This window comes from Macrotis lagotis, chromosome 2, assembly GCF_037893015.1.
Source record: "Macrotis lagotis isolate mMagLag1 chromosome 2, bilby.v1.9.chrom.fasta, whole genome shotgun sequence".
NCBI lineage: Eukaryota > Metazoa > Chordata > Mammalia > Peramelemorphia > Peramelidae > Macrotis > Macrotis lagotis.
The window spans coordinates 96,463,866-96,491,737 of NC_133659.1; the positions used below are offsets into that span (position 1 = coordinate 96,463,866).

The 27,872-nt window shown below is 33.9% G+C and overlaps 1 protein-coding gene across 3 annotated transcripts in view; it reads left to right on the plus strand.

Moving 5' to 3' along the window:
* The window catches only part of NEK7 (NIMA related kinase 7), a 190,550-nt gene that overhangs the window by 106,596 nt on the left and 56,082 nt on the right, over positions 1–27,872 (plus strand). For all 3 annotated transcript variants that reach the window (XM_074222291.1, XM_074222293.1, XM_074222292.1), the window contains 2 exons: positions 6,171–6,233; positions 12,685–12,795. In XM_074222291.1, coding sequence (XP_074078392.1) covers positions 6,171–6,233; positions 12,685–12,795 — 174 coding nt within the window. The remainder of the gene's footprint in view (positions 1–6,170; positions 6,234–12,684; positions 12,796–27,872) is intronic.

The window sequence follows — 27,872 nt, forward strand, 5'->3', positions numbered from 1 at the left end:
CCTACATAAAAATACAGTTATGTGATTTTAGAATTCAATAAATTTGGCTGTTCTGCTTTCAAAGAATAATTATTAATGGGTTATATCTATTTGACCAGAATAAGTGTCCCAGGGGTCTGTGTTTTTTTCCTGTTAATATTTGACATTTTTATCAATTATTTGAATAAAGGCATAAATGGTATTCTTATTTAATTTGAAGAGGACACAAAACTAGGATGGAATTATATTGATGGTGCTAACAAAGTCAGTTCCCAAAAGATTTTGGTGGATAGAAGAATTGTGCTCAATCAACCATGATAAAATTTGGTAAAAATAAAAGTAGGATCTTACAGTTGAATTTTAAAAATCAATTCACAATTATAGAATGGAAGAGATATAGACAGTTAGCATTTGTCTAAACCAACTGAATCAGTAGTATTTTATGACCATAAAAAAAAGCTAATAGAATCTTGAACTTCAGTAAGAGGCATACCTCCCAGAAATAAGGAGTTGATCATCCTCCTGGGGCAGTTAGGTGGATAGGGTACCTGTCCTGAAGTCAGATGACTCATTTTTTCCCTGTTCCTCAGATGGTCTGTAGCTATGTAATCTTGCGCAAGTCACTTAACTCTTCCTCAGTTTCCTCATGAGCTGGAGAAAGAAATGACAAACCCCTTCACCATCTTTGCCAAGAAAACCTCAAATGGGGTCACAGAGAGTAGACCACAACTGCAATAACTAAACAACAGCAAGTGTCCTGGTCTCTGCTATGATCAGATAATGGCCAGAGAACTGTATTCCTTTCTGTTGTCCTCTTTTAAGAAACACATTGATAAACTGGATTATGAGCAGGGGAGCCGAGATGGTAGTTGGCCTCAAGTCTATGTCATCTTGTCAGCAGCTGAAGGAACTCAGGGCTGTTTATCCTAGAGGATAGGAGACTGTGTGACAGTCAACCAGCCAGCCAGCCTTTAAGGCCCTACTATGGATCAAACATTGTTTTAAGTCCCAAGGACACAAATTAAAGTAAAAAAGCAATGTCCCTGTTCAAGAAGCAGCTGTTCTCAAGAAGTTCTTCTCTTTTTGTGTGTTCAGGTGCAGGGACACACATAATATGGGGTATGGCGATGTGATGATGAAAAAAAAAGGAATGGATGCAAAAGAATTGATGTTATAGAAGTAGGGAAGATAATGCCTTTAGTTTTGTGTTATATTTTTGCATATGTATGTGTAACTTAAATCCATTCTCATGTGTATGTGATATATGCTTGTAAATTCAATCATATATGTGTTTGATATATGTATGCATTCATTCTTTGTGTGTGTGTGTGTGTGTGTGTGTGTGTGTGTGTGTGTGTGTTTGTGTGTGACCCTGACCAGAGCCTTTTGTGACCTGGATTATTAGAAGAGCTTCACATTAATGATGATTGTAGTTAAGCAAGTGGACCAGGAGAGCAGTGTCATGAGGGCCTAGGGAGAGGAGGGATTATATAGAAAGTTGTCAAAAGGGTCTAAAGTTGTAGTCAAGAGGAAGAGAGGACTGAGAAAAGGCACTTGGATTTAACAATTAAAAAGTTGTTGGTAACCTTGGAGACTGCAGTTGGCCAAGTACTGATAACTTGTAGAATTTTTCCACTTAACTATGACCTAGTTAATAAAAAGCGAATGCTTTGTAAGATGATGTTTCTTAACCTTAGGGAATGATATGTTTTGGGAAGAAACATACACACTTTACAGGTGTGTTATTGATTGTAGTAAGATCCTAGGCTTCTATTGATTTTAAAAACACGTTATATTTTATTTTTGCTGCCAAACAGAAAATGTTAGAATTACAATAGATCAGAATATTGTCCCATTGAAAAATATCTTTTAACACATAAATTAAAAAAATCTTTTTAAATGCTTGCACAAAGAACTCTATATCAGATCACATCATGTAGTCAAATAACTGACTGAAAGTTGAAGAGACCAGAAGATTTCACTATCAGTTATTTGTTAATTATAAATAATAAACTTTTGATTTGTTGGAGCCAAAGCCTTTATAACTCACTTCTTTCAGTTGGTGTCTTATGCATATATTAAGGTCATCTATGATTTCTTGATGAATGCAGCTAAAAAGATAATTTCTTTCAGGAATCCTTTGATTATTATCAAATGAGGATGAAGAAATAGGGAGTTGTATGCAGCTTTATGGAGTAGATGTCAAAAGAATTCGATTTGGATCTTCTGTCTAACATTTACCTATGTCACTTGGCCACTTAACCTTCTTGGACTTCAGTTTCTTGTAAAATGAGAATATTGAACTAGAATGATTTCTGAAGTCCTTTCAATCTATGAAAAGAGATTTATGATCCTGTGAATTGCCATTGTTATGCAAGATTTCTTTTTGGTAAAATCCAAGTAGATGATTAGATGGTTCAGATATTTCTATTTGCTAATAATATTTTGCTGATTGCATCAAGATCTAAAATACTAATAAATAACAATCGATATTTGTGTTGTTCTCGTTTCTGCTGTCCAGTTGTGCCCCATATTTAGAACCCTGTTTGGAGTTTTTTTTGGCAAAAATACTGAAATGGTTTACATTTTTTTTCCTAGCTCATTTTACAGATTAGGAAACCAAGGAAAACAGGGTTGAATGATTTCCCCAGGTCACATAGCTATTAAATGTCTAAGGTTGTCTTTGAACTCAAGAAAAAGAAAATGGAAAAAACCCCAAAATAATGAAAGTGAATGTTGCAGAATTACAAAGAACTAGTTTGATTCTGCTTTTTTTTTTTTTTTTTTTTTTTGCTGAACTGAAGGGGTCCACATAAATGCAGTGTTGCAATGTATACCAGATTTTGTTTCTACATTGGTCAGTTTTGCTGTTTTTTTCCTTCCTCTTTTTTTTTTTGCTTTTTGTAAACCTTTGTTATAAAGGATGAATCTTTGAAAGGAGGAGAAAGGCATAAGTGGAAATTTAGAAATTGTAAGAACAAAAGATAGTACAAATTCTTTTTTTTTTTTAAATGAAATATGGTACTGGAACCGAAGAAAACACAAGCATCTCTAGAATTTTTTTTTTGTCATAAAATACAAGACTCTTGAGATTTTTAATCTTTTCATTTATATTATTTTAGACATTATGTATGATATTTTTTCTGCTCATTTAAATCTTCATATCTGTTATTTCTTCTATTGTTTCTTGCTTTCTGAATGATTGGAAGTTAGCTATTCTTAATGTTTCCATTTGTTAATTTTCTTTGCCTTTAAAGTTTTCTAAAGAAATGTTATTATAGTAGTATTTTAACATCATTGGTGAATGAATTATTTCACTAGATGGATTTTCCAGTTAACGGAAATTTTCCTCTTAAAGACCAAACTGTGTATTATTTTGATAGAATTATTTCCGGAATAGGTTACTGTTTTCTGGTTTTCTTAAACAAGAGATTACATATAAATTGTTTTCCCTCATAAATTAGAAACATACCTCTGAAAAGATACTCAGCTCTGCTATATAATTGTGATTTCCTTGGGGAGTTATTGAGGTACATAAGGTTATTTCTCTAAATATCAAATGGCATCAGATTTTTCTATAGACTTGTCCTGCTGTCAGCTGCCCTTCTCCCTATTTTTGATACATCTTTTCTTCTAATCTGTTGCTTATATTTCAAGTAAAATTGACCAACCTGTAAACCTAACAGTGACTTTTATCTTTTGAAATATATTGTATGGTTTTTGTGATAATTTTATGCCATCCTGAGCCTTTTTTTTTTCATTTAAGTCATGGAAGTTCTCAACCAGTGGTTCATGAGCTTGTTTTGTTTTTGTTTTTGAAATATTAATATTTGTGTTCCAGAGTAATTGGTTTACTTTATAGCCCTATGTATTTTGCTGTTTTATGTAGTGAGGTGGCACAGTAGAGAGAGCTGTGGAGTCAGGAAGATTTGAGTTCAAATCCAGCCTCAGATATTTAGTGGTTTTGTAATCTTGGGCAAGTCACTGAACCTCTCAGGTTCTTCATCTGTAAATGGGGATAAATAGCAGCACCTGCTTCATAGAGTTTTTGAGGATCAAATGAAGTCATTGTGAAGGGAATAATACATTTCCTGGCACATTGTAAGTGCTATGTGAATTTTCATTATTTTTATTGTTCTTGTTATGCATTTAAAAACCTCCTAAGAAGAAGCTTCACCAGATTGCTCTATGGGTCCATGACATGAAAAAAAAAAAAACCCAACCAGCTCTGGTTTATTTCCTTGTCTTGCTGAGATAGCTGAATTCTGACCTCTGAAGATTTAGAATATTATACTATTATAGTACTTAATGCTCTTGCCTCTTTTTTGTCATGGATCTGTAAATGTAGAGGGAAGTTTAGGCCATTTAGTTCACATAATTTTTTGTACCAATTGCCATTTCCAGACCGTTTTTTTCAATTTCAATAAAGAACTCAATTCCATTTAACAAACTGTTGTGTGCTTTGTGCTCAGGCCCAAAGATGATGCCAAAGAGATAATTAGGTACGTACATATAGTATGTATGTATGTATGTATATCTAGAAGGTGAAATGTAAAAAGTCCAAACAAAGTGACCAACACGGTGCTACTGAAACTTTAGAGAAGGAAAGGTTATTTTCACTTGTAGAGATCAGCTGAGCCTCAAAGGAAGAAGAGACACATTAGGAGGCATAGAAAAGACTCTGCTATTGTGTGATCTTGAGTAGGTTCCTGAGCTTGTTTTGGCCCTCACTTAAAATGCAACTTAAAATTTTTGAACTGGGGGACTTTTACAATCCCTTCTGTTTCTAAACACATGCTCCTAATTTCATGGCATCTTACTATTCCATCTTTTCCTGATCCTACTATCTGTTGATATTTCTCCCACCTTCCTTCAGAGAGTTTGGCATCTAACAATCTTCCTAGTCAACCCCTTCTCTTGTAATCATTTCAGAGAATTCTGTATCCATTCAGATAGCTGCTAATGTGGTTAGTCACTTAGACCTTACCATCACTTGGAAGAGTTCTACCTCCAAGATTTCTGAATCTGGAACTCCAGTCCCTGTTCTCCTTTGATTCTCTTCTCATTCAGACCCTTGTCACCTCTCACCCACTTTATTGTAACAGCTTTCTAATTATTCTCATTGCTTCAAGTTTTTCTTCCCTCTAGTCTGACCTCAGCTTACAAGGTGATTTTCTTAAAGCATAGACTTGATTATATTATCCCACTAATATAAAGCCTTCTGTCATCTAAAGCTCTTTTTGACCTTATTTTTCCAGGTTTCTTATACTTGACTCCTTTACAAGAATTCTGTGATCTGGCCATACTGGTCTATTTGTTTGGCACACATTATATTCCATCTCCCATTTCCATTCCTTTATCTTGGCTATTGCCCATACCCAGAATGTTCTCTGTACTGTATGTTTCATGAGGAGCACTCTGTGCACATCTGTGAAATTTAAGACCTAACTAAAGAAAACTTTAACTCCTTTGTTTTTCATTTTCATTATTGAATGTCTTTAATGTTTAATAGTCTAGGATTATAAACTTAAAGGTGGAAAGTACCTGCTTAGAGGTCATCTTGTCTAAACCCCTCATTTTACAGGTTAATGATTTATCCAAAGTAACATGGGTAGTAAATGGCAAAGCTAGGATTTGAATCTGTCCTGTCTTAAAATGTTGTACTAATCAAACAACTTGGTGGTAAAATATGTTATTGCATATTCAATCCAACAAGCATTTATTGTGGGTTACAAGGTAAAATATGCTAAGGTAAAAACTGTATAGTCATTATTGTTAAGGAACTCTTTAAGTTTTTTGACCTGTAAATAAATAAATATACTAAGGTATGATAGGGACAAAGAAGTAACACTTTTACCTGGGGATGAGAAGAGGGAATAGGAAAGCTCTATGCAGGAAGTGGCAAGATTTCAAGGAAGAGAACGATTTCATCAGGCAGAAATGTACTTTTCAGGCTTTGTAAGTGACCTGTACATACAGAAAGGAAGCATATGATGGTAATTAAACTGCTTAGCTAGACTAGAATGTAGGTATGAAAAAGCTATATGAAGTAAAAATTGGAAAGTTATGGAAGTTACTATGGTAAGGAATGTATGCTGTAACAATCAGAATTATACCTAGATGTATGTCTTCTTAATCTAAGTGTAGTTGGTATTCATTTAAAAATATTTTTTTGGATTTTTTTAAAATAGATATTTGATTTAATGGATGCCAAGGCTCGTGCTGACTGCATCAAAGAAATAGATCTCCTTAAAGTAAGTACCAGATAAAAAAAAGTTTTGATATATTGATAGTAGAATTTAATTATGACATATATAGAAAACAAGATTTGAAAAAATCCTCATTATGCTAAAGATAATTATGGTGATAATTGTCCAGTTTCTTTATTTTATAGATGAGAACAATAACACTTTAAAGATTGTGACTGGTGAAGGTAGCAAGTAGAAGAACTGATATTTGAACCCAGATCCTTTTTTTTTTCAAATAAAATTTCCATCTTTATATAATGAAAAGAGTTTCAAGATAGAATTAATAGCCTAATTGTTTCAAGGGTATCTAGGTGGCACAATGGATAGAGTGCCAAGATATACTTAACAGCCTAATTATTTTCAGGTCATCCAGGTGGCATGGAGGATAAAGTGCTGGGCCTGGAGTTAGGAAAGGCTCATCTTCTTGTCTCAGACACTTACAGTGGGACCCTGGGCAAGTTACTTCACTCAGTTTGCCACCATTTCCCTCATCTATAAAATGAAATTGCCACTCTATTGCCATGAAAACCCCAAAGAGTCAGGCACAGCTCAAATGAATGAAGAAGAAAAGTTGTTTCAAGCAGCACTTCATATAGTGGAATCTTGGTAGAAGGAATATTGGCATCTTATGTTAACAGGAAAAGCCCTAAACAATAATTAAGTGCCACTATGTGTCAGGCCCTATATGGAGCACTAGGGATGCAAAAAGAAGCCAAAGATCTAATTTTACAGATTGACAGATCATTTTGATGTCAAATTAGCATATGGTATTTGAACTATAATCTGAGTAATTATGATATAGAAAAAGGTACGTATTTGCTTGAGGAAGGAGAGTCAAATATGGTTCAGATGACACAAGATTTTGTGTGTGTGTGTGTGTGTGTGTGTGTGTGTGTGTGTGTGTGTGTGTTTTATGTTTTCATTTTCTTTTGAATTGGCTTCCAGGTATATGCAGAACAGATGTAGAGAGCATTTAAAGATTCATATTTTCAGTGTCTCACCTACTAAGATTATGTACACAAGACTTAAGTTATTATTCATCTTCTCTTCTAACGCATTTTTTGATTAGGCTGCTTGTGTTACTAAGGTAATATGACTACAGAAGATATACAAAATTAAGTAGAGAGAGCGTTTGGAGGTAGATCAAGGTTAAAAATGCTAATAAGAACTTGGAGTATCTGTACACTCAAGATCAGTTTTAAAAATTGTACCTTGCTGAGTATATGAAGGTTTTGAGTATTTACTGTAATTATTGTGAACTGGTTTATTACAAAATAATTTTGTTGTGTGTTAGGGGAAGGTTGTATTTACACTTGTAATATTTAAAAATTTCTATCATTGAGTCAGTCCTAGCCCATCCATCCTATCAGCCTCCCATCTGGGCATTTCATGCTCTCCTTCTCCAGTTCTATCTTTGTGGAATGCAATAATAAGAACAACAGTAATGATTAACATTTATATGGCACTTTCAAAGCACTTTATAGAAAGTTCATTTGATCCTCACAATAGTCACAACAGATAGGCTCTCCTTTTTACAAATGAGAGAGACAGAGGTTAAATGATCACCATGTGACACATGATTTATAAATGGATTAGGCTAGATTTGAACTCAGGTCTTCCTGACAGTCTAGCACTCTGAGTATCTGTCTTAAAGATCATAGTCTAGACTAGCAGATCTGAGAAGTGCTATAGCTATAATGTACCTTGATTTCAACAAGATATTTGTATGTCTTGTTTAATATCTTTGTAAATATGTGGATTATTTAGTCCTTAGGTGGAATCACAGTCAACATTTTAATCAGTAACTTGGATGAAGACATAGGAAGCATTCTTAGGAGATGTATATATATGATAACATTTGTAAGGGTTACTAATAAATGAGATAACAGAAATATGACTCAGTTGTCTTGATAGACTGAAATGGACTTGATCAAGGATAAATATGAAGTACCACATTCAGGTTTTTTTTTAGGGGAAGGGGCAGTAATTAGCTTCAAGTTTAATGTGACCTAGTAATTGATAAATAACTAGATCTACTAGTATCAGTAGAAATATAACAGCCAAATCAAATGAGGTAATAGTCCCACTATACTATGAATTCAGTATTTCACATTTTGAAAATAGTTTGACTGCAAGCATTATATTTTCAGAAAAATAAATTGAAGCAAATTTCAGATGAGTAACCAAGATAGGAAGGGTCCTTGAAACTTTTAAAATATGAAAAACAAGAAAGAGATAAGAATATTTAACTGAGTGAAGAGGAGCTTTTTTAAAATTTTTTTTTGAATTTTACAATTTTTCCCCAATCTTGCTTCCCTCCCACCACTCCCTGCAAAAGACAGTCTGATAGTTTTTACATTGTTTACATGTTATACATTGTCAAAATAGAATATGTTGAGAGAGAAATTATATCCTTAAGGAAAAAATAAAATATAAGAGATAGCAAAATTACATAATAAGATAATTTTTTTGAATTAAATAGTCTTTGGTCTTTGTTTAAACTCCACAATTCTTTTTTTGGATACAGATGGTATTCTCTATCATAGATACCCTAAAATTGTCCCTGATTTATTACACTGATGGAATGAGCAAGTCCATTAAAACTGATCATCAACCTCACTTTGCTGTTAGTGTGTACAGTGTTCCAGTTCTGCTCATCTTGCTCAGCATCAGTTCATGCAAATCCTTCTAGGCTTCTCTGAATTCCCATCCTTCCTGGTTTCTAATAGAACAGTAGTGCTCCATAACATACATATACCACAATTTATTCAGGCATTCCCTAATTGATGGACATTGATTTGATTTCCATTTCTTTGCCACCACAAACAGGGCAGCTATGAAGATTTTTGTACAAGTGATGTTTTTACCCTTTTTCATGATCGAGAAGAGAAGCTTTTGAAGGGGGATATGATGACTGTCTTTTGTATGGATGAGACTGTAAAATCCACCATGATAGGGATCCTTGTCTTTGTACATTACTTACCCTGGTTTATTATACTTAGGCACTTAAACGTTTGATGCATTAATAGGCATTAGATTTAAAGAAAAATAATATTGCAACTCAGGCAGCTAGGTGTCATAGTGGATAGGATGCATTAGTCTTTCATCAAGAACTGGGTTCCAATCTAACTGTGACTTTGGTCAAGACACTCAATCACTTTGTGCTTTAATATCCTCATCTGTAAAATGAGAAGGCTGTCCTTAATGGCCTTCAGTTCTGTGAAGCTATAATCCTAAAAGTTTAAATGTTTGTCATAATTATGTTTAACTCTAAAGTGCTGAACTTTAGAGCCAGAGGTTGAAAATTATGGAGAGCTGAATTTTGTTTTGCTTTAGGGAATAATCTTTGTAGCATTAAGAACTCTAGAAAGTTGAGTAGAAGAACAACTTTCACTATAATAGCAACTTGATAAAAATGAAAGACTTTAATAGACTTAATTCTGATCAAGGTAGTAGTGATTAGCCATGTTTCCAGAGGACTAGTGATGAAGCATGTGATTTGAAGGGGGACTGTCTAAAATGAGACACCCATTTTTATACATAGACATTATGGGAATTTATTTTTCTTGCCTCTTCCTGCTTCTTAGAAAGGTTTAGTTTTTCATTTTTATCCCCTTTGATGATAAGGAGGAAAAAATATTTTTAATTGAAAAAAATTAAGTCTTAAGAATTTGACATTGCACAAATCCCTTTGGCAATCTTTTGAAGTATTTGGGTCCCCTATTCAGAAGTTTTGAATTAATAAGGTTGCAAAGGGAATCAAAAGTTTATGAACAGAAATTGTATCTCCCCCCACCCCAATACAAGTTGCCAGACCACTACATGGACCCCAGATTAAAAATCTTGCTCTAAAAAAATTTCCTAATTGCCAAATTCAAGGTCATTTTTCTAAGTTTTATTCCTGGATCTCACAGTAACTTTTGCTACTGTTTTACTCTCTTCTCCATTCATTTTTTTTATTCTACCTTTATTTCTGTGGAACTATTATTCTATTTGTTATTATCTCTTTGATTATTCTTTTTTCACTTTTGTGCCTGGATTGTCCTCCTTATATTTCTTCATTAATTTGGATCTTTTTCAGTAGTATGTTCTTTTTTCTTTCTCTATGGGCTCTTCTTAAGGAATCTCATTCTCTCTTAAAAATTTAATTATTGCCTTTATAAAAAATACTCCAACATTTATATCTTCATTCTCTGTCACTGTCTCAATTTTAAGTATCAGTCTACAAAATCAACATATCTAAAATCTGTGCCATCATCCTTTCTTCTTTCACTATTTTCTTATCCTAAATTCTAACTCTTACTTTGAGTTCCCATTTTAATTTCTTGCTGTTAATGACACTGTCATTGCCCCAAAACTTTGGAGTAAAGTTTGAATCTTCCCTATTCTTTCCCATTCCAATAGATTGCACAGTTCTGGAGACTCTAGCTTCATTTTTCTCTTACCCTCCTTCCATTTCTTTAGCTCCAACCTTAGTTTAGATTATAATTATCTTTTGCCTGAGATGTTCCTTTAGTCTCTTAATTTGTCTCCTTACCTCCATCTCTCCTACAATTTGCCTACATAGTGTTGCCAAATTAAACTTCCCAAATTTTGCCACTCCCATTTTTAAAAACCTTTTATCCTCTAGTGCTAGAGTTCTAAACATTTTATATGTCATCAGTACTTTTGACAAGCAAGTGAAATTTATGAACCCCTCCTCAAGTCAAGGCAATATGTATTTATTATGCTGTTTATTATATAACTGGCCCTGTGGTAAGCACAAGAATGGAAAGAAAAGCAAAACAAAAATCCTTTCTCTCAAGAATCTCAAAGTCTAATAATGGAGGAGACAACATGCAGATGACTATATAGACAAGATATAGAGAGACGGGGTAAATGAGAGATAATCATAGAAAGAAGGCCCCCTTGTAGAAGGCGAGATTTTAGCTGGAACTTGAAGGAAGCCAGAGAAACCAGGAGATGAAGATGAGAAAGGCTAGAATTCCAGGCAAAGGAACATCCAGGGAAAATGAAAAATTTGGGAGGTGTAGAGTATCTTGTGTGAGGAACAGCAAGGAAGCCACTATCACAGAATTGCAGATTATGTAGAAGGGAAAAATGTGTAAGACCTATAGGATAGGAAGGACTGGGTTATAAAGGGCTTTAAAAACCAAGTAGGATTTTCTATTTTATCCTAGAAGTGATGAAGAACTACTAGAGTCAGAGAAGAGAATTTGGGTGTGTATGGAAAAGATGTTATAAGGTATTTGGCAACTGAATGGTTGTAAGTGGGGGGAGAGAATGTGAAGAGGTGAGAATGACACCTAAATTGCGATATACAAGAAACTAATTATATTCAAACACAATTTTCAAAACTGTGTAATGCATGTATATATTTATATATATATATATATATATATTATATATATATATATATATATATATATATGGGGGTATATATGTCTGAATGTATATTGCATATATGTGTGTGCCTACATATATACATATATAGCAAGTTCATGGACCCTAGATTGTGAACCCTGGTTCTAGGAATTAAGAAACGATTGAAGTCCAAATCTTTCAACATGGCCTTTAAACCCCTCATAATATTATTCCCAACTTATATTTAGAGGTTTAACCCCATACTCCCTAGCACAAATGCAGAATTTCAGCTAAATTGAAATACTTTATGTTCCCTAAACTTATTTTTCTCCCTTCATTAATAGTATTATTCTTTCTGTCTATGAGACCTTTGAGGTATGTCTTAGCTACTTTTTTTTAAATGAAGTTTCTTTTGACTTTTCCCAACTGGAAATTATCTTTTCTTCCTCTAAACTCCTGGTTCTTTGTATTCTTGTTTACCATTTAGGCAGCAATGTGTAGTAGAAAAATTAATAGAATTAGAAGAGACCTGAATTCTGATTTTACTAATTTGTGAAACCTTGGAAAAGTCACAACCAACTCTGTCTCAGTTGTCTTATGTGTAAAATGAGAGTGATAAACCTTGCCTTTATAAACCATAAATCACTTTTTTTTTAAAGGTTTTGCAAGGCAATGATGTTAAGTGGCTTGTTCAAGGCCACATGGCTAGGTAATTATTAAGTGTCTGAGACCAGATTTGAACCCAGGTACTCCTGACTCCAGGGCCGGTGCTTTATCCACTGCACCACCTAGCCGCCCCCATATATCACTTTTTAAATATTAATTGTTGTTGCTGCTATATTATTTTAGCCTAATTACTAGGTTACAAATCCTTGAAAGAAGAAATTCTATCTTCTCTTCATTTTACCCTTATATTGCCTCAAATATAGGAAAAGTTCAATAAATATTTGAGTTATCAAGTAATAATGTATGGTTATAAAATAAAATCCTGTTTATTAGTGTAATATAGATTTTCTTAAGTTGAGGAATAAAGTTTAAGTTTTCACTTTATAGAGTAAGGAAACATTAATTTTTTGTTTACTTTCTTTCTTAGCAACTGAATCATCCAAATGTAATTAAATATTATGCTTCATTCATTGAAGACAATGAACTAAATATAGTTCTGGAGTTAGCAGATGCTGGCGATCTCTCTAGAATGATAAAGGTAGGATTTTTTATTACTAGTCTTTAATTTGTATTTTTTATAAGTAAATATGGGAATTGAATATAAATTTTATAATTATGGAAATCTGAAACATCATGTGTATTTAAAGCCGAAGGGTATCAAGTTTCAGTATTAAATACCAGGTGAAATCCGAAGGGGTCTTGCTTCAAAAAAGTATACTTACCTCCAGTACCAGCATAAAAATCCTTCAGAGAAAAAACTGGGTAATAGAAAGAAGCAGTAACTAACTCATTCTGACCTTGTTGTTATTTGTTGCTGCCCTTAAACAAAGAGAGGTAAAAGAAAGAATCATTTTATAGGTAAGAATACTAAAAAAGAGAGACTGAAAGTAGCCTGTTCTTTTTAAGGTGAAGAATACTAAAATATAACTAGAAAGAACCTGAAATAATAAGAAGCATTACTTACTGTCTTGGATATTCTTTGGTAGAAAGCTAGAGATCCTTCATGAGAGGAGCCATTGGTATGGGGATTTATGATGTTGGAACTGCCATGGCCATTCTATCCCCTTCTCTGCCATAGTGCATCTTCTGATAGATAGGGCTATTTGATATCAGCTCATCCTTAGAACTTACCTCATTTATTTATTACTTAATCGTTATTCATCAAAAGGTTGTCTCAGAGAAGGGAGAGAAAAAGCATCTTCTTGGTGAGCTACTTTAGTTACTATTTTCTTCATCTTACTCATAACCATACCTAAATGACAAAAGAGTAAGGAGCTGCATTAACTTTACTAAGGTGAATATTTTAATTCTCAGTCAGATATGTAATATTACCAATGCATGTGTGCCTCCTAAAAATGCAGACATTACAATCCAAACTTTCTCAGTTCATATAGTTTTTATTTGTTTCATTCCATAAATACTACATAAAAGATTTTCACAGTGCTCTGGACATCTTACTCTGTGTAGTTTAATATTTTGTGAAGATGTACACAGTAATCAGACTATTTGCCTGTTACCTTATTCTCTAGATATTGATGATGTATTTGTTAACCCTTCTTATGCGTTGCTCATCATTGTTAATATGCTGCCAACTTACCTCCATCCACTATGCATTTTTTGCATTGCTCCCTGAATCACCTGGCATCTTTATCTTTGTCTTTGATCTTCTTGGGGAATATAATCAGTAATGGAATAGCTAAAATGCAGGGATGTGAATGAGTGAATTCTCACATAATTCGAAACTGTTTTCCAAAATAGTTGAGCCAATTCACAGCTTCCTCAGTAGTATAGTAGTGTGCCTATATTCCTACAGACATTCCAATATTGACTTTTTTTCTGACTCTATCACTTTGGATAATTTGTTATGTCCACGGTGAAAACTCAGTTGTTTTAACATTTCTCTATAAGTGATTAGGATATTTCTTCATTGTAATTGCTTGTACTTTACATTACACAGTCTCATCAGGACTCATTGAATGCTCACTGATGGTCTATCTGAAATTGACTTTGAACTTGGCCTTCCTGACTTCAAGTCCAGCAGTCAGTACTTTGCCCTACATTGAAATGCTTTCCTCCCCCTTATTTTCTCCCCATTCCTAGATTTTTTTCACCTGAAAATATTTTTTTATTTAGCCTATAGGAAGCACTTAATGTATGCTTTTCATTCAATATAAAATGAAATTTTTCCCTAGTCTTTGCTTTTGTTCCCTTTGAGTAAGGTATATTCTTTTAAAGTCATATATCAATCATGAGTCAGATAACAAGCTTTTTTTTAGTTGTATACCCAATTTATTGGTTTGTTCTTTGTCTATTTTATTGCTATAAGTATTTAGAGATACAAATTTTCCTCCAAGTCCTGCTTTGGCTGCATTTCATTAATATTGATACATTGTCTCATTTTTGTCATTCTCTTTGATGAAATTATTGACTGTTTTCTATGATTTACTTTTTCACTCACTCCTTTGAAATTATTTAGTTTCTATTTTTTTTAATTTAAGGGGCAATGGCATTAAGTGACTTGCTCAAGGTCACACAGCTAGGCAATTATTAAGTGACTGAGGATGAATTTGAACTCAGGTTCTCCTGACTCCAGGGCTGCTGATGTATCTACTGCACCACCTAGCTGCCCTCTAATTTTTAATCAATTATTCCATTGCTTTTTATGGAATAAAGTTTTTATTGCATCATGATACAAGGAGGCATTTAATATTTCTGCATTTGGTTGTGAGATTTTTATGTCCTAATACCTAGTCAGTTTTGTGTAGGTGCCATTTACAGCTGAGAAAAATGTACATTTCCTCTTAGCTCTATTCAATTTTCTTAACATAGGTAACTTTTCTAAAATTCTATTCACCTCCTTAACTTCTTTATTTTGTAATTAGATTTATCTAGTTCTAAAAAAGGGAAAGTAAAAGTATAGTTTTACTGTCTATTTCCTCTTGTAATTCATTTAACTTCTTTAGAAATTTGAATGCTGTATGGTACATTTTAGCAAGATAGAGTTCCTTACTTGTTTCTTTTATTTAGTTCTATTTTTGTTTTTTACTTTGAGATCAGGATTGCTTCCCCTGCTTTTTTTTCCCCTTTTGGTTAAAGCATAATAGATTATGCTCCTGTCTTTTGCCATTACTATGTGTTTCTCTGCTTCAACTGTGTTTCTTGTAAAGAACATATTTTAAGTTTCTGATTTTTAATTCATTCTGCTATTTTTTTCAATTTTATGGGAGAGTTCATCCCATTCATATTCACACTTATTACTCACCAGTTATTTCCCCTAAACTATTTCCACCTGTTTATACTTTTCTCTCTCTTCTTTCACACTGTCCCTCTTCACTAGTGGTTTGCTGTCAGCACTCTTTCCCTTTCTTGTTTTTCCTTTCTACTTCCCTAGTTAGACAGATTTCTATACCCATCTAAGTATGTATGTTATTCCCTCTTTGAGCCAAATCCAATGAGAGTTTAAGTTTCAAGGAGTGCTTAACCTTGCCTTCTTTCTTTCCACAGTAATAGGCCATTCATACCTCTTTTTTTAGGTTGTTTTTTTTTTTTTGCAAGGCAAATGGGGTTAAGTGGCTTGCCCAAGGCCACATAGCTAGGTAATTATTAAGTGTCTGAAACCGGATTTGAACCCAGGTACTTCTGACTCCAAGGCCTGTGCTTTATCTACTACACCACCTAGCCACCCCCATTCATACCTCTTAATGTGATATAATTTATCCATTCTGCCTTTCCCTTCCTCTTCTTCCAATGCAATTCTCTTTCTCACTCCTTAATTTTTTTTATATCAACCCATCAAAATCAACTTATATATGCACTCTCTGTGTATACTCCTTCTAACTAACCTAATAAAGTTCTGAAGAGTTACAAGTAGAAATGTAAAAAATTTAGTCTTATTGAATATCTTGTTTTTTCTTTCTTGTTTACCTTTTTATGCTTCTTTTGAGTCTTCTATTTAAAATTTGAATTTTCTGTTCAGTGCTGATCTTTTCATCAGTCAAAAATATTTAAAAGCCCTCTTTTACATTAAATTTTTTTTTCCCTACAAGATAATGATTGGTTTGCTGGATAATAGATTCTTGGTTGTAACCAAATTACTTTGCCTTTTAGAATATCAGATTCCAAGACCTTTGATCCTTTAATGTAAAAGCTACTAAATTCTATGTAATTCTGACTGTGACTCCCCAATATTTGAATTATTTCCTTGTACCTGCTTGTAGTATTTTCTCCTTGCCCTTAAGTTCTGGAATTTGGCTATAATATTCTTGAGAGTTTTCATTTTGAGATCTCTTTCAGGAGGTGATTATTATTTTAACCTCTGGGTTTAGGATATCAGGACAATTTTCCTTGATAATTTCTTGAAAGATGCTGTCTAGGCTATTTTCTTGATCATGGCTTTCAGGTAGTCAATTTTTAAATTATTTCTCCTGGATCTAATTTTAAGGGTCATTTGTTTTTCTATTGAGATCTTTACATTTTCTTCTATTTTTTCATTCTTTTGATTTTTATTTTTCTTTCATAAGCTTTTGTGCCTTTTTTAAAAATTTGGCCAATTCTTATTTTTAAGGAATTCTTTTCCTTAGTGAATTTTCTTGTACTTTCTTATCTATTTGACCAATTGTACTTTCTCATTAGTTGTTTTCTTCAGTGAATTTTCATCTTTTTTTGTGCTTTCTTTACCAAGCTGTTGACATTTTTAATAATTTTTTTGCATATACCTCATTTCTTTTCCTAATTGTTATTCTGTCTTTCTTATTTGATTTTTTAAAGTTCTTTCTGAGTTCTTTTAGGATGACTTTCTGGGCCAGAAACCAATTCTTCTTTTTCTTTGAGGCTTCCCATGTAGACATTTTAATGTTTTCCTCTTTTGAATTCATTTTGCTCTTTCCTGTCATAATAGTAGCTTTTAAAGTTGCTCTTGAACTGGTGCAAGAGCCTAGTAGTAACTTGCTGCACTGGGCCTCTGGGGCTAGCAGCTTTCTTGCTATTTGCGCCTGCTCCGACCCTGCCAGGCCTTGCCACTAGCCTGCTACTCCAGGGCTGAAGCCCTCACAGCTGCCCTGCTGAGTTGGGACCCTGGGACCTTGGGTTGCTGATCTGTGCTGGGCTAGGAGCCCTCTCTAACTGACCAGAACACTGCCTGTCCTGGGATGGGTTTCTCCTTTATGCAAGTGGGATGGATCTTTCCTACAGCCCTTCTAAGTTCTAAGGTTGGAAAGTTGTTTCACCATTCTTTTCTGAGTTCTGTTGCTGCAGAATCACTTTTGAGACTTGATTTAAAGTTGTTGTAAGAGAGATTGGAGAGAGCTCAGGCAACTCCCTGCCTTATCTCTGCCATCTTGGCTCCACCTCAAGAACCATTGTGTTGATAGTTTGTAATCTCTTGTGAATGTTTTATGTTTTGGATTCTTTCTTTGGAATGAAGTAGAGTCTGCCCCATATCTACTTATTTGGTAACCTGAATGTTTGTACAGAAGGTGAAGGCTCTTTTACCCACATTTGTTAAGATTTAAACACAGACCGTATTCTGATATTCCCATCTGAGAACCCAATTGGCAAAATAGGCCAAATACTGAGGTTTTCAAGGAAACACAGGGTTTGGGCATAAGCTAAAAAAAAGAATGATTTATGAGACACTTTGACTTGATCTTATAAACCAGAGCTAGGGATCTTTGAATATGGGTTACATTTAGAAACTGAAGACATTCTTAGCAACCATCAGTTTTGACAGACCTTGATAGCTTTTGTGATGTCTCAGTTTTGCAACCTTGAAGTCATCTTTGTTGCTTCAGTCTTCACTTCATCCCTCACTAATCAATCACCAGATGTTTTTAATTATACTTCTTCAGCATCTCTTATTCTCACACAGGTTCTACTGTAATTTAGACCTCATTATCTTTTACTCAGAATATAATAGTAAACTCCTAATTGGTCTCCCTTCTACTTTTTCCATTCTGTAATATATTCCTCACTCATATTTCTAAGACATGGATCTTTTCACTTTCCTGCTCAAAATTTTCCAGTGGCCTCCATTAAGATCCAAAACCTGACCCCTTTCTAACCTTTCAAGACTCATTTCATGTTATTCCTTTTCTTGCTTTCTTTAATTGAACCCAAATTTATTTGCTAATTGTTCCCTGAATACATTTTTCATTTCCCACCTCCATACTCTTCTATAGGTCATTCCTCATGTTTGGAATGTACTTCCTCCTTACCTCTTTCTCTTAGAATTTTTAACTTCCTTCAAATTTTAGCTTAGTTTCTGAAGCAACTTCATCAAGCTTTTCTTGAGCCTTTCCCCCAATTTGTTAGTGGTATCTTCCTCTTCAAATTACCTTGTATTCACATATTTGCAAGCTCCTTGAGAGACTGTTTTTGTCTTTATAATCTTATTCTTATAGGCTATTTAAAATGTTTATTGAGTTGAATACCTACATTTCTGAGAAAACAGAACCATGATTTCTGTTTTATTCTACCTAAACACCTAGTAGGCACATTTTTCTCAGGTTCCTTTACTTTCTCATCTAGAACAGACATCAGTCCAGAGGTAGAGCATGAATAGTGCTTAACCATGCCCAAAAGTCTAATATGGAATATTTCATAAAGTTTCCTCCTTTCTAATTTCTTTTGCTCTCCATTCTTTATTGATCTGAGATACTGAGCCATCTCTCATTCTTGCCAATGATTCTTTTCCAGGCTGACCTTTTTGGGGAACTATTGAATCTTAACATGAATCATGATCTGCAAATGATGAGAATTTTAAATTGCATTCATTATAAATTCCTCAGAAAATGAATCACCTCAGTTATCTGATTTCTGTTTTAGGGACTTCCCGCCACTGCCTAAACAACTAACCACCAAAATAGAACTAGAGATAAAAGAACAATAAATTTAGTTATCATTAATAAGAAATGCAAATATATACATGCAAAATATTGCAGAACAGTGGCATGCCAAGATGAGGCATGTATGTGGACTAAAGTATAATGCATCATTGTTCTGCCTAAAACTTCAGGACTAAGATGGAGAGGACTTATCACTCACGAGGGCTTATGGAGGAGACATTATCAGAAAGTTTTGCAGATATGTGAATTATAAAAATTATTTTCACATATATGTTTTAAGTATTAATTGATTGTGAATACAGACTATATGAAGTCCTCATTTCTAATTAGACAAGACTGTCTGATTTTAAGATTTGAGCTTTTGATTGGTGCCTGACATCTTTTACTCTTGCTTGTTTTCTCCCAGACACAGAATTGCTTATTGACCAATTGCCCAATGCATACTTGGATATTTAATACTTACTACTACTCTCTGACTTTTGAGAAACTAAGATCATTGACCTTAATGATATCTCTACTCTTGGCAGACCTATCCCAGGCAGTTGAAAGAAAAGATTTCATTTATTTGGTTCTGATGAATTCTTTTGGTCTGTTGAATATAGATGCAAAAATCCTAAATAAAATCTTAGCAAAACGACTACAACAAGTCATCACTAGGATAATACATTATGATCAAGTAGGATTTATTCCAGGAATGCAGGAATGGTTCAATATTAGGAAAACTGTTAGTATACTCAATTATATCAATAACAAACCTATCAGAAATCATATGATCATATCAATAGATGCTGAAAAAGCTTTTGACAAAATACAGCATCCATTCCTATTAAAATCACTAGAGAGAGTGTAGGAATAAATGGTCTGTTCCTTAAAATAATTAGCAGTATCTATCTGAAACCATCAACAAGCATTATATTTAATGGGGAGAGGCTAGAGGCATTCCCAATAAGATCAGGGGTCAAACAAGGATGCCCATTATCACCCCTACTATTCAATATTGTATTAGAAATGTTAGCATCAGCAATTCGAGAAGAAAAAGAAATTGAAGGAATTAGAATTGGGAAGGAAGAGACAAAACTCGTCTACCTAGAGAATCCCAAGAAATCATCTAAAAAACTACTGGAAACAATTAGCAATTTTAGCAAAGTTGCAGGTTATAAAATAAACCCCCATAAATCCTCAACTTTTCTATATATGTCTAGCAAGAAACAGCAGGAAGAGCTAGAAAGAGAAATCCCATTCAAAGTAACCTCAGACAGTGTAAAATATTTGGGAGTCTATTTGCCAAGACAGACTCAGAATGTTTTTGAAAACAATTATAAAATACTTCTCACACAAATTAAATCAGATTTAAATAACTGGGCAAATATCAACTGCTCATGGATAGGGAGAGCTAATATAATAAAAATGACAATTTTACGAAAACTAAACTATCTGTTTAGTGCCCTACCTATCAAAATTCCAAAAAATTACTTTAATGAGTTAGAAAAAATTGTAAGTAAATTCATATGGTGAAATAAAAAGTCAAGAATTGCCAGGAGCTTAATGAAAAAAAATGCAAATAAAGGTGGCTTAGCACTACCCGATCTAAAATTATATTATAAAGCATCAGTCATCAGAACTGTTTGGTATTGGCTAAGAAATAGAGTGGTGGACCAGTGGAATAGACTAGGTGTAAAAGCAGGAGATGATTATAGTAATCTGCTGTTTGATAAACCCAAAGAGTCCTGCCACTGGGATAAAAACTCCCTCTTTGATAAAAACTGCTGGGATAATTGGAAGTTAGTATGGAAGAAACTTAGATTAGACCAACACCTCACACCCTTTACCAAGATAAGATCCAAATGGTTACAGGACATAGACATAAAAAACAATACTATAAGCAAATTAGAAGGTCAAGGACTAGTCTACCTGTCAGATCTATGGAAAGGGGAACAGTTTATGACTAAGGAAGAGTTGGAGAACATCACCCAAAACCAATTAGATGATTTTGATTACATTAAATTAAAAAGCTGTTGCACAGATAAAACCAATGTAATCAAGATCAAAAGAATAGTAGTAAATTGGGAAACAATCTTTACAACTAATGATTCTGACAAAGGACTCATTTCTAAAATATACAGAGAACTGGGTCATATTTTTAAAACAAAAAGCCATTCCCCAATTGACAAATGGGTAAAGGATATGCAAAGGCAATTTACAGATGAGGAGATCAAAGCAATCCATAGCCATATGAAAAAATGCTCTAAATCATTAATTATTAGAGAAAAGCAAATTAAAGCTTTTCTGAGGTACCACCTCACACCTCTAAGATTGGCCAGTATGACCAGGAAGGATAATGATCATTGTTGGAAGGGATGTGGGAAATCTGGGACACTATTACACTGTTGGTGGAGCTGTGAACTCATCCAACCCTTCTGGAGAGCTAATTGGAACTATACCCAAAGGGCAACAAAAATGTGCATACCCTTTGACCCAGCAATACCACTACTGGGTCTATACCCTGAAGAGAGGAGGAAAAAGGGTAAAAACATTACTTGTACAAAAATATTTATAGCAGCCCTGTTTGTGGTGGCAAAGTATTGGAAATCAAGTAAATGTCCTTCAATTGGGGAATGGCTTAGCAAACTGTGGTATATGTATGTCATGGAACACTATTGTTCTATTAGAAACCAGGAGGGATGGGATTTCAGGGAAACCTGGAGGGATTTGCATGAACTGATGCTGAGTGAGATAAGCAGAACCAGAAAAACACTATACACCCTAACAGCAACATGGGAGTGATGTTCAACCTTGAAGGACTTGCTCATTCCATCAGTGCAACAATTGGGAACAATTTGGGGCTGTCTGCAAAGGAGAGTACCATCTGTTTCCAGATAAGGAGCTGTGGAGTTTGAACAAAAGTACAAGGACTATTCCCTTTAATTTGGGGGAAAAAAAACCCAGATATCTTATTGTCTGATCTGGTTACCTCTGAGAATTCCGTTCTCTTTAAGGATATGATTTCTCTCTCATCACACCCAATTTGGATCAAGGTACAACATGGAAACAAAGTAAAGACTGACAGAGTGCTATCTGTGGGGTGGGGGTGGGGGGAGGGAAGCAAGATTGGGACAAAATTGTAAAACTCAAATAATATTTTTAATTAAAAATATATAAAAAAGAGGATACTGTTATAAATTCAATTAAATAGTTTCTTATGCTGTATTTGGTTACCAAGTGGGAGACATACTATAGACATATAGTGTGAATGTAAAGTTATTTATTTAGCCAAATCCTCTCAATTTCACTACAGTTTGGAATTTACCTTATCCAAAGATTTTAGAAAATTTTAGAAATTTAAGAAAAGATATTGTTTTCTTTCCTTTCTTTTGTTTTCTTACCTTTTCTTTTCTTCTTTTGATTTTATGCTAGTCCTTTCCTCTAGATTCCCTTGCAGTGGAACACTATCTTATAAAATTTAAGCAACAACAAAATGCATAATGATCGACAGCTTATACCACATTCTTCCACAAATTCCCACCTTTTCATTGAGGAGAGGGAGAGGAAGGAACATTTGCCAAATTTCTAGAACTGGTTGGTCATAATTAGGGTTTGATTGCCTTTTAATATTTGTCTTCACTGTCATAGTTATTGTATGCATTGTTTTAAATTACTTTGGTCTTCATTTTTTTATTCAAGTCTTCCCAAGTGTCTCTCTGAATTCCTCATTTTTTTCTACTCCTAATATACCACACTTTGTTTAGCCATTCCTCCATTAATGGGTTTCTATACAGTTTCTTGACTTTGACTGCCACAAAAAGTGCTGTGTGTGTGTGTGTGTCTGTTTATCTGTGTGTCTGTGTGTGAACTTTAATTTTTCAGCTTTATTAAGATATGCATCTCTTGGTGAGATCTCTAGGTCATACAGTATGATCAGTTTAGTGACTTCTTTCATTGAAAATGTTTCTCAGAATAGTTGAACCAATTTACAGTGTACCAACAGTATAGTAGTGTAATCTGTCTTCACATAGCTGTTCCTCCATTGAATGTTTCTATCTTTTTATATCTTTGGCACATCCCTTAAGGGGTATTAAGTGAAGCTTGAGTTTTGTTTATTTCTCTCTACATTAATGATTTGGAGCATTCATGTGATGATTTTTTTTAGTTCTTTTGATAATTGTTATAGCTTTTGATCACTTATCTGTTGGAATGCTTCTTGTTCTGGTATATTTGTATTACTTTTCTGTATTCTTTGTTTTCTACAAAGATTTTTTTCATAGTTATTTTTGTTCTTGCCTTGGACAGTTATTTTTATTAAAATAAGCATTTCAATCTCATATGTAGTCCATACAGTAAAGCTCAAATGATCCATGTCTCAACTCTTACTTCAGATGAGTATTGGATCCTGGATTAAGATCTCTGAAATGTTTTTATATGTGTATATTTTTCTCATTAAAATTTCATATATTTCTAAAAGTAGGCACATAGATCCACAGTTAGTGATATTGTATAGTAATAAGATGTGAGGAATTTCCCCCAAACTTTTGCTATCTGTATCATCTATATTTCCTTCAAGATAGTCTCTTCTCCTACACAACCTCTTATAGCTTCTTTGTCATATTTATTTTCTTCAGTTTTTTTTTCCTTTTGAAATTTATCTCCCCATTTTCTCACACTGAAAGTACAGTAGCCTCTCAAAAACCTGATTCCAGTATTAATTGGAATAGAGCTGTAACCTCCTTCATTTTTATGAGCTGTGCCTATGTGCCCTCCCTTATCTAGTTTGGTGGACCACTTTCAGGGGACTCACCATATTTGTTCCAAATACTGCAGTTCAGAACTTAGTCTTCTATTGTAGCTTGGAATTGAACCCACCAGTTTCAGCCTTTCTCAGTAGCAGGAATCACAGGTTGTATCACCATGACCAATGTTCTTTCCATTTTTTTAAAGAAGAGTATCTAAATCTATGGTGTGGTAGCTTCAATGTACTTGATGACAAAAAGTTTCTATAAAAATCTTCAAGATCTTTTCCAACTTTCATCTATTTGTTGTCTTTCTTCTGATTTCATTTAATTAGCTGAATATCTTGCAAGACTTCTTGATAGTCAGTATCCTATATATTATTGATAGAATAGAGAAGAAACAAAAGAAATATGTAATAGAGGAGAATCATAGTAGATATTTAACATTTAAAAGGAAAAGCATTAAATTGATAGATTTTGAAATGTCCAGTTTCATTATTTTAATGGGAGTATTATAAATAATTATGTATCTAAATAATATAATATGTGTATCCCCTGTCCCCCTCCCCACGCGCCAGCAAATTTTTGGCTTAACTGAGCTTAGGAAAGGAATCGTAGCTTCTGTTCTGTGTACCTAATTTAAAGTAGTGCATAACATTGCCTCAAAGATCTTATAAGTAAATAATTAATTGGTTTAGAGGCTGCTGACAAATATAATTTAGTAATTCATAGTTGTTCATTCATAGTAATTTATTCTTTATTTCTCCCATTAGTGACTAGCTAGGGACCACGTTTTGTAAAGACTCAAATAAGTGTTGGGAAAAATTTGGGAACTTTATATCACATATTTCATTTTAGTCATAAATTCAGAATTTAAAAGAAACAAAGATTTTTTAAGTGATAACCTTTGTTTATAGAAATATTTTGCAGTATGCCACAACTTGTTATTCCTTAAATGTGGTAATATAGTTAAATATACTTTTCTAAACTTTTAGGGCTCTCTATAAATTAAAGATATTATTAAGTTCAGAAGGGTCATATTCTATTACCCTTAAAATTATGTCATGACTCTTGTGCATTAAAGATTAGGAGAAGGGAGAAAAGGATTTCAGATACATTATGAAATAAGTATTTTGATGTGAAATTATTTCAGAAATTATGTGAAAGTGCTTTTGGACAAAAATTTGAAAGCTATTTTATATTATTGCATTTCTTAAAAATCATTCATAATGCAAAGTCAAAGTTTTAGAGATATGAAATAGAATCAAATTTCTCAATATGCTTTCATTCTTTTGGCGTGTCATTCTGTTTGAAAAGTGCATTCTAATAAAACACATTAACAAGCAAAGATCCATATGTATTAATCTTTTAAAAGAAAAGTTACTGTGGAATTAGTCAATAGTCAATAAAAAAAATTTTAAGCATTTGTAGAATGCCACATACCTTGCTGAATGACCATGGTGATGCAGTTAAGGAAAAAGGGTGCCCCTGACTTCAGGGAGGCTTCTCATCTAGTGGAAGGAGGGAACACACAAAAGAGTAAAACTGAGTAAAGTGAGTGTAGACAGATGAAGAAGGAAGAGATATCTGAAAATGTCTGCCTTTTATATTAAGGAGAGTAATATAGCCTTCCTAAATAGTCATTTTCAATGAAATATTCAACAGAAATTATTAACAAGGACACTATTGTTTATCAGGATTTGCTTTAAATCCAGGTTACTAATTAAGGCATTCTGTTCTTAGCCTAAATAGAATTACATATGAGGTTATTGTTTGTCCTTTGTTCTCAAAGAAGACTGTGGCATTGGGAAGGTGATGCCATGATATTCGTGTGAATTGGCTCTTCTGGAGTCATCTGGGTCCAGCAGCCAGATTTAGACCAGCATGACTGGAGATGACCCTGGGTGCAGTGGGAGACCTTGGACTTTTTAATCTAAGGTCTTTCACAGGTCTCATTTTGTGAGACAGGATCCATTCAGTGATTAAGGCTAGATATGAAATGCAAGGTATCCATTTATGGCATTCACTTTTTTTTGTTTTTTTTTTTTTTAGGTTTTTGCAAGGCAAATGGGGTTAAATGGCTTGCCTAAGGCTACACAGCTAGGTAATTACTAAGTGTCTGAGACTAGATTTGAACCCAGGTACTCCTGACTCCAAGGCTGGTGCTTTATCTACTACGCCACCTAGCCACCCCTGGCATTCACTTTTTAAACTTTTCTAGTTATAGAGTAAAATATACATTTATAACCACTATTTATATCTTTCTAATTAGTTGATTATAGAGTGGCATAATACTTTATTTTGATGAATTCATGTAATTTCACTTTGTGATAATCTCTGTGATAATGGAGGAAATTGTGTTTGGTGTTTTGAGGGTATTTTTACTTCATTAATAAGGGGGGCATATTGTTCAAGTTTTTTGTTATGTTTGATAAGGAAATGCTAGTCTAAGAAATCCTTCAGTTAACAGTCTCCTTCCCTTCTCCCTTTACTTCTATAATTGCTGTATGACCTTTTCCTATGTACTTAATACCTACTAAATGATGCAGGGTACCTGAGTGAAGTCCCACTAGTCATATGACTGATGAATTGCTAGGGGGAGGGGTCTTGCAAGGATCAATGGGGATTCAGTCATCAGTGAAAAAATTATAAGACTCTGACTCAGGAATGTAAGTTATAAATTTTAATTCATAGGTTACTGCAAAAAGTTAACACACAATCTTTAAGGAGGCAGCAGGGTTAAAGAAAGTGAGTTCTTGGTAGACATAGTGAAGCTAAGCAGTAACCACAAGCTGGGCCAGTGAGAACATCAAAGACAGTTAAAAGGGGAGAAAAGGGGAAGTGCACTGCCATGTGATAGTAGCTGCACTAAGATCAACAGCATCTTGGAAGAACAAGGGAGGCCAGTTCATCTCCTGTGAAGGGAAAAATCAGGGGGAACAGGAAATGTATTAGATCAGTGAAGGAAGGATGGGGGCAACAGACTGAGGTTACTCCTATTATCTTAGTGAATTTGCATTTCAGAATAAGATTTGGCTGAAAAATGGAGAGGAAGTAAATCCAGAGGCCCATTGAAAATTCCAGACAAGGACAGATATTTCCTTAATATTACAGGAAATGCCAGACAAATAATTCCCTAATATTTTTCCTTTTATACTATAATTATGATATATTTGTATTTTTATCTCTCAAACTGAAATAATAAATTTCTGTAGGCCAAAGTTTATGCATTGGGAAACTGTAAAGAATTATCTTGAGGAAAACTGTCAGATGCTTGAAAAACTTTTGGAAACAGTACTGAATGAGTTTCACTTTCAGAAAATTGGGACATATAGCCTCAGGAAGAAAAGTTTAGGGAATGAGAGATAGCTACATTCCAGTATTTCATGGGCAATTGTTATGTAGAATAGAGATTAGATTGGTTTTGCTTGTCTCTAGGAGTCTAGCTGTACTAGGAACTGTGGTGGCAGTTGCCTAGGTACATTTCCACCATGAGGAAAATTTGCTTCTTAAAATTGAGAGCTCTGCAAAATTGGCAAGAGTGACTATGAATTCCTCATCACTGGAAATCCTTAAATGGTAATCATTTGTCAGTGCCTTTTTTCTATATATTTGCAATTTCTAGTACTAGTATGGGTTTGCCCATAATATGGTCTTAAAACAATAATGGTTTGTATTGAGTTCACTAGCTGTATTAACTTCATAGGAAATGCTTTTCAACTGGAATTCAGTATTGAAGATTTCAGATTTTTTTGTGCATGTGATTTTTCCCTTGCAAAGGTGTATCTTTATATGAAAGCCTCTTTCAGTTTGTCTGAAAAGAGCATAGGATTTTTATCAGCCAATGTTTAACTTGTTAAACAAGTGATTGTAATTACCTTGTAGGGAACTCAAGTATCATGTGGTAGTTTCTATGAGTCAGCATTAGTATGTCCAATTATTGTTGCATTCATAATAATGTTTCCACGGGAGGAAGTGAAATAAATTCTTCCTATATCCATTTTTAGAGTTGGAAGATATTTTTAAATTCCCATATACATATGTATGTA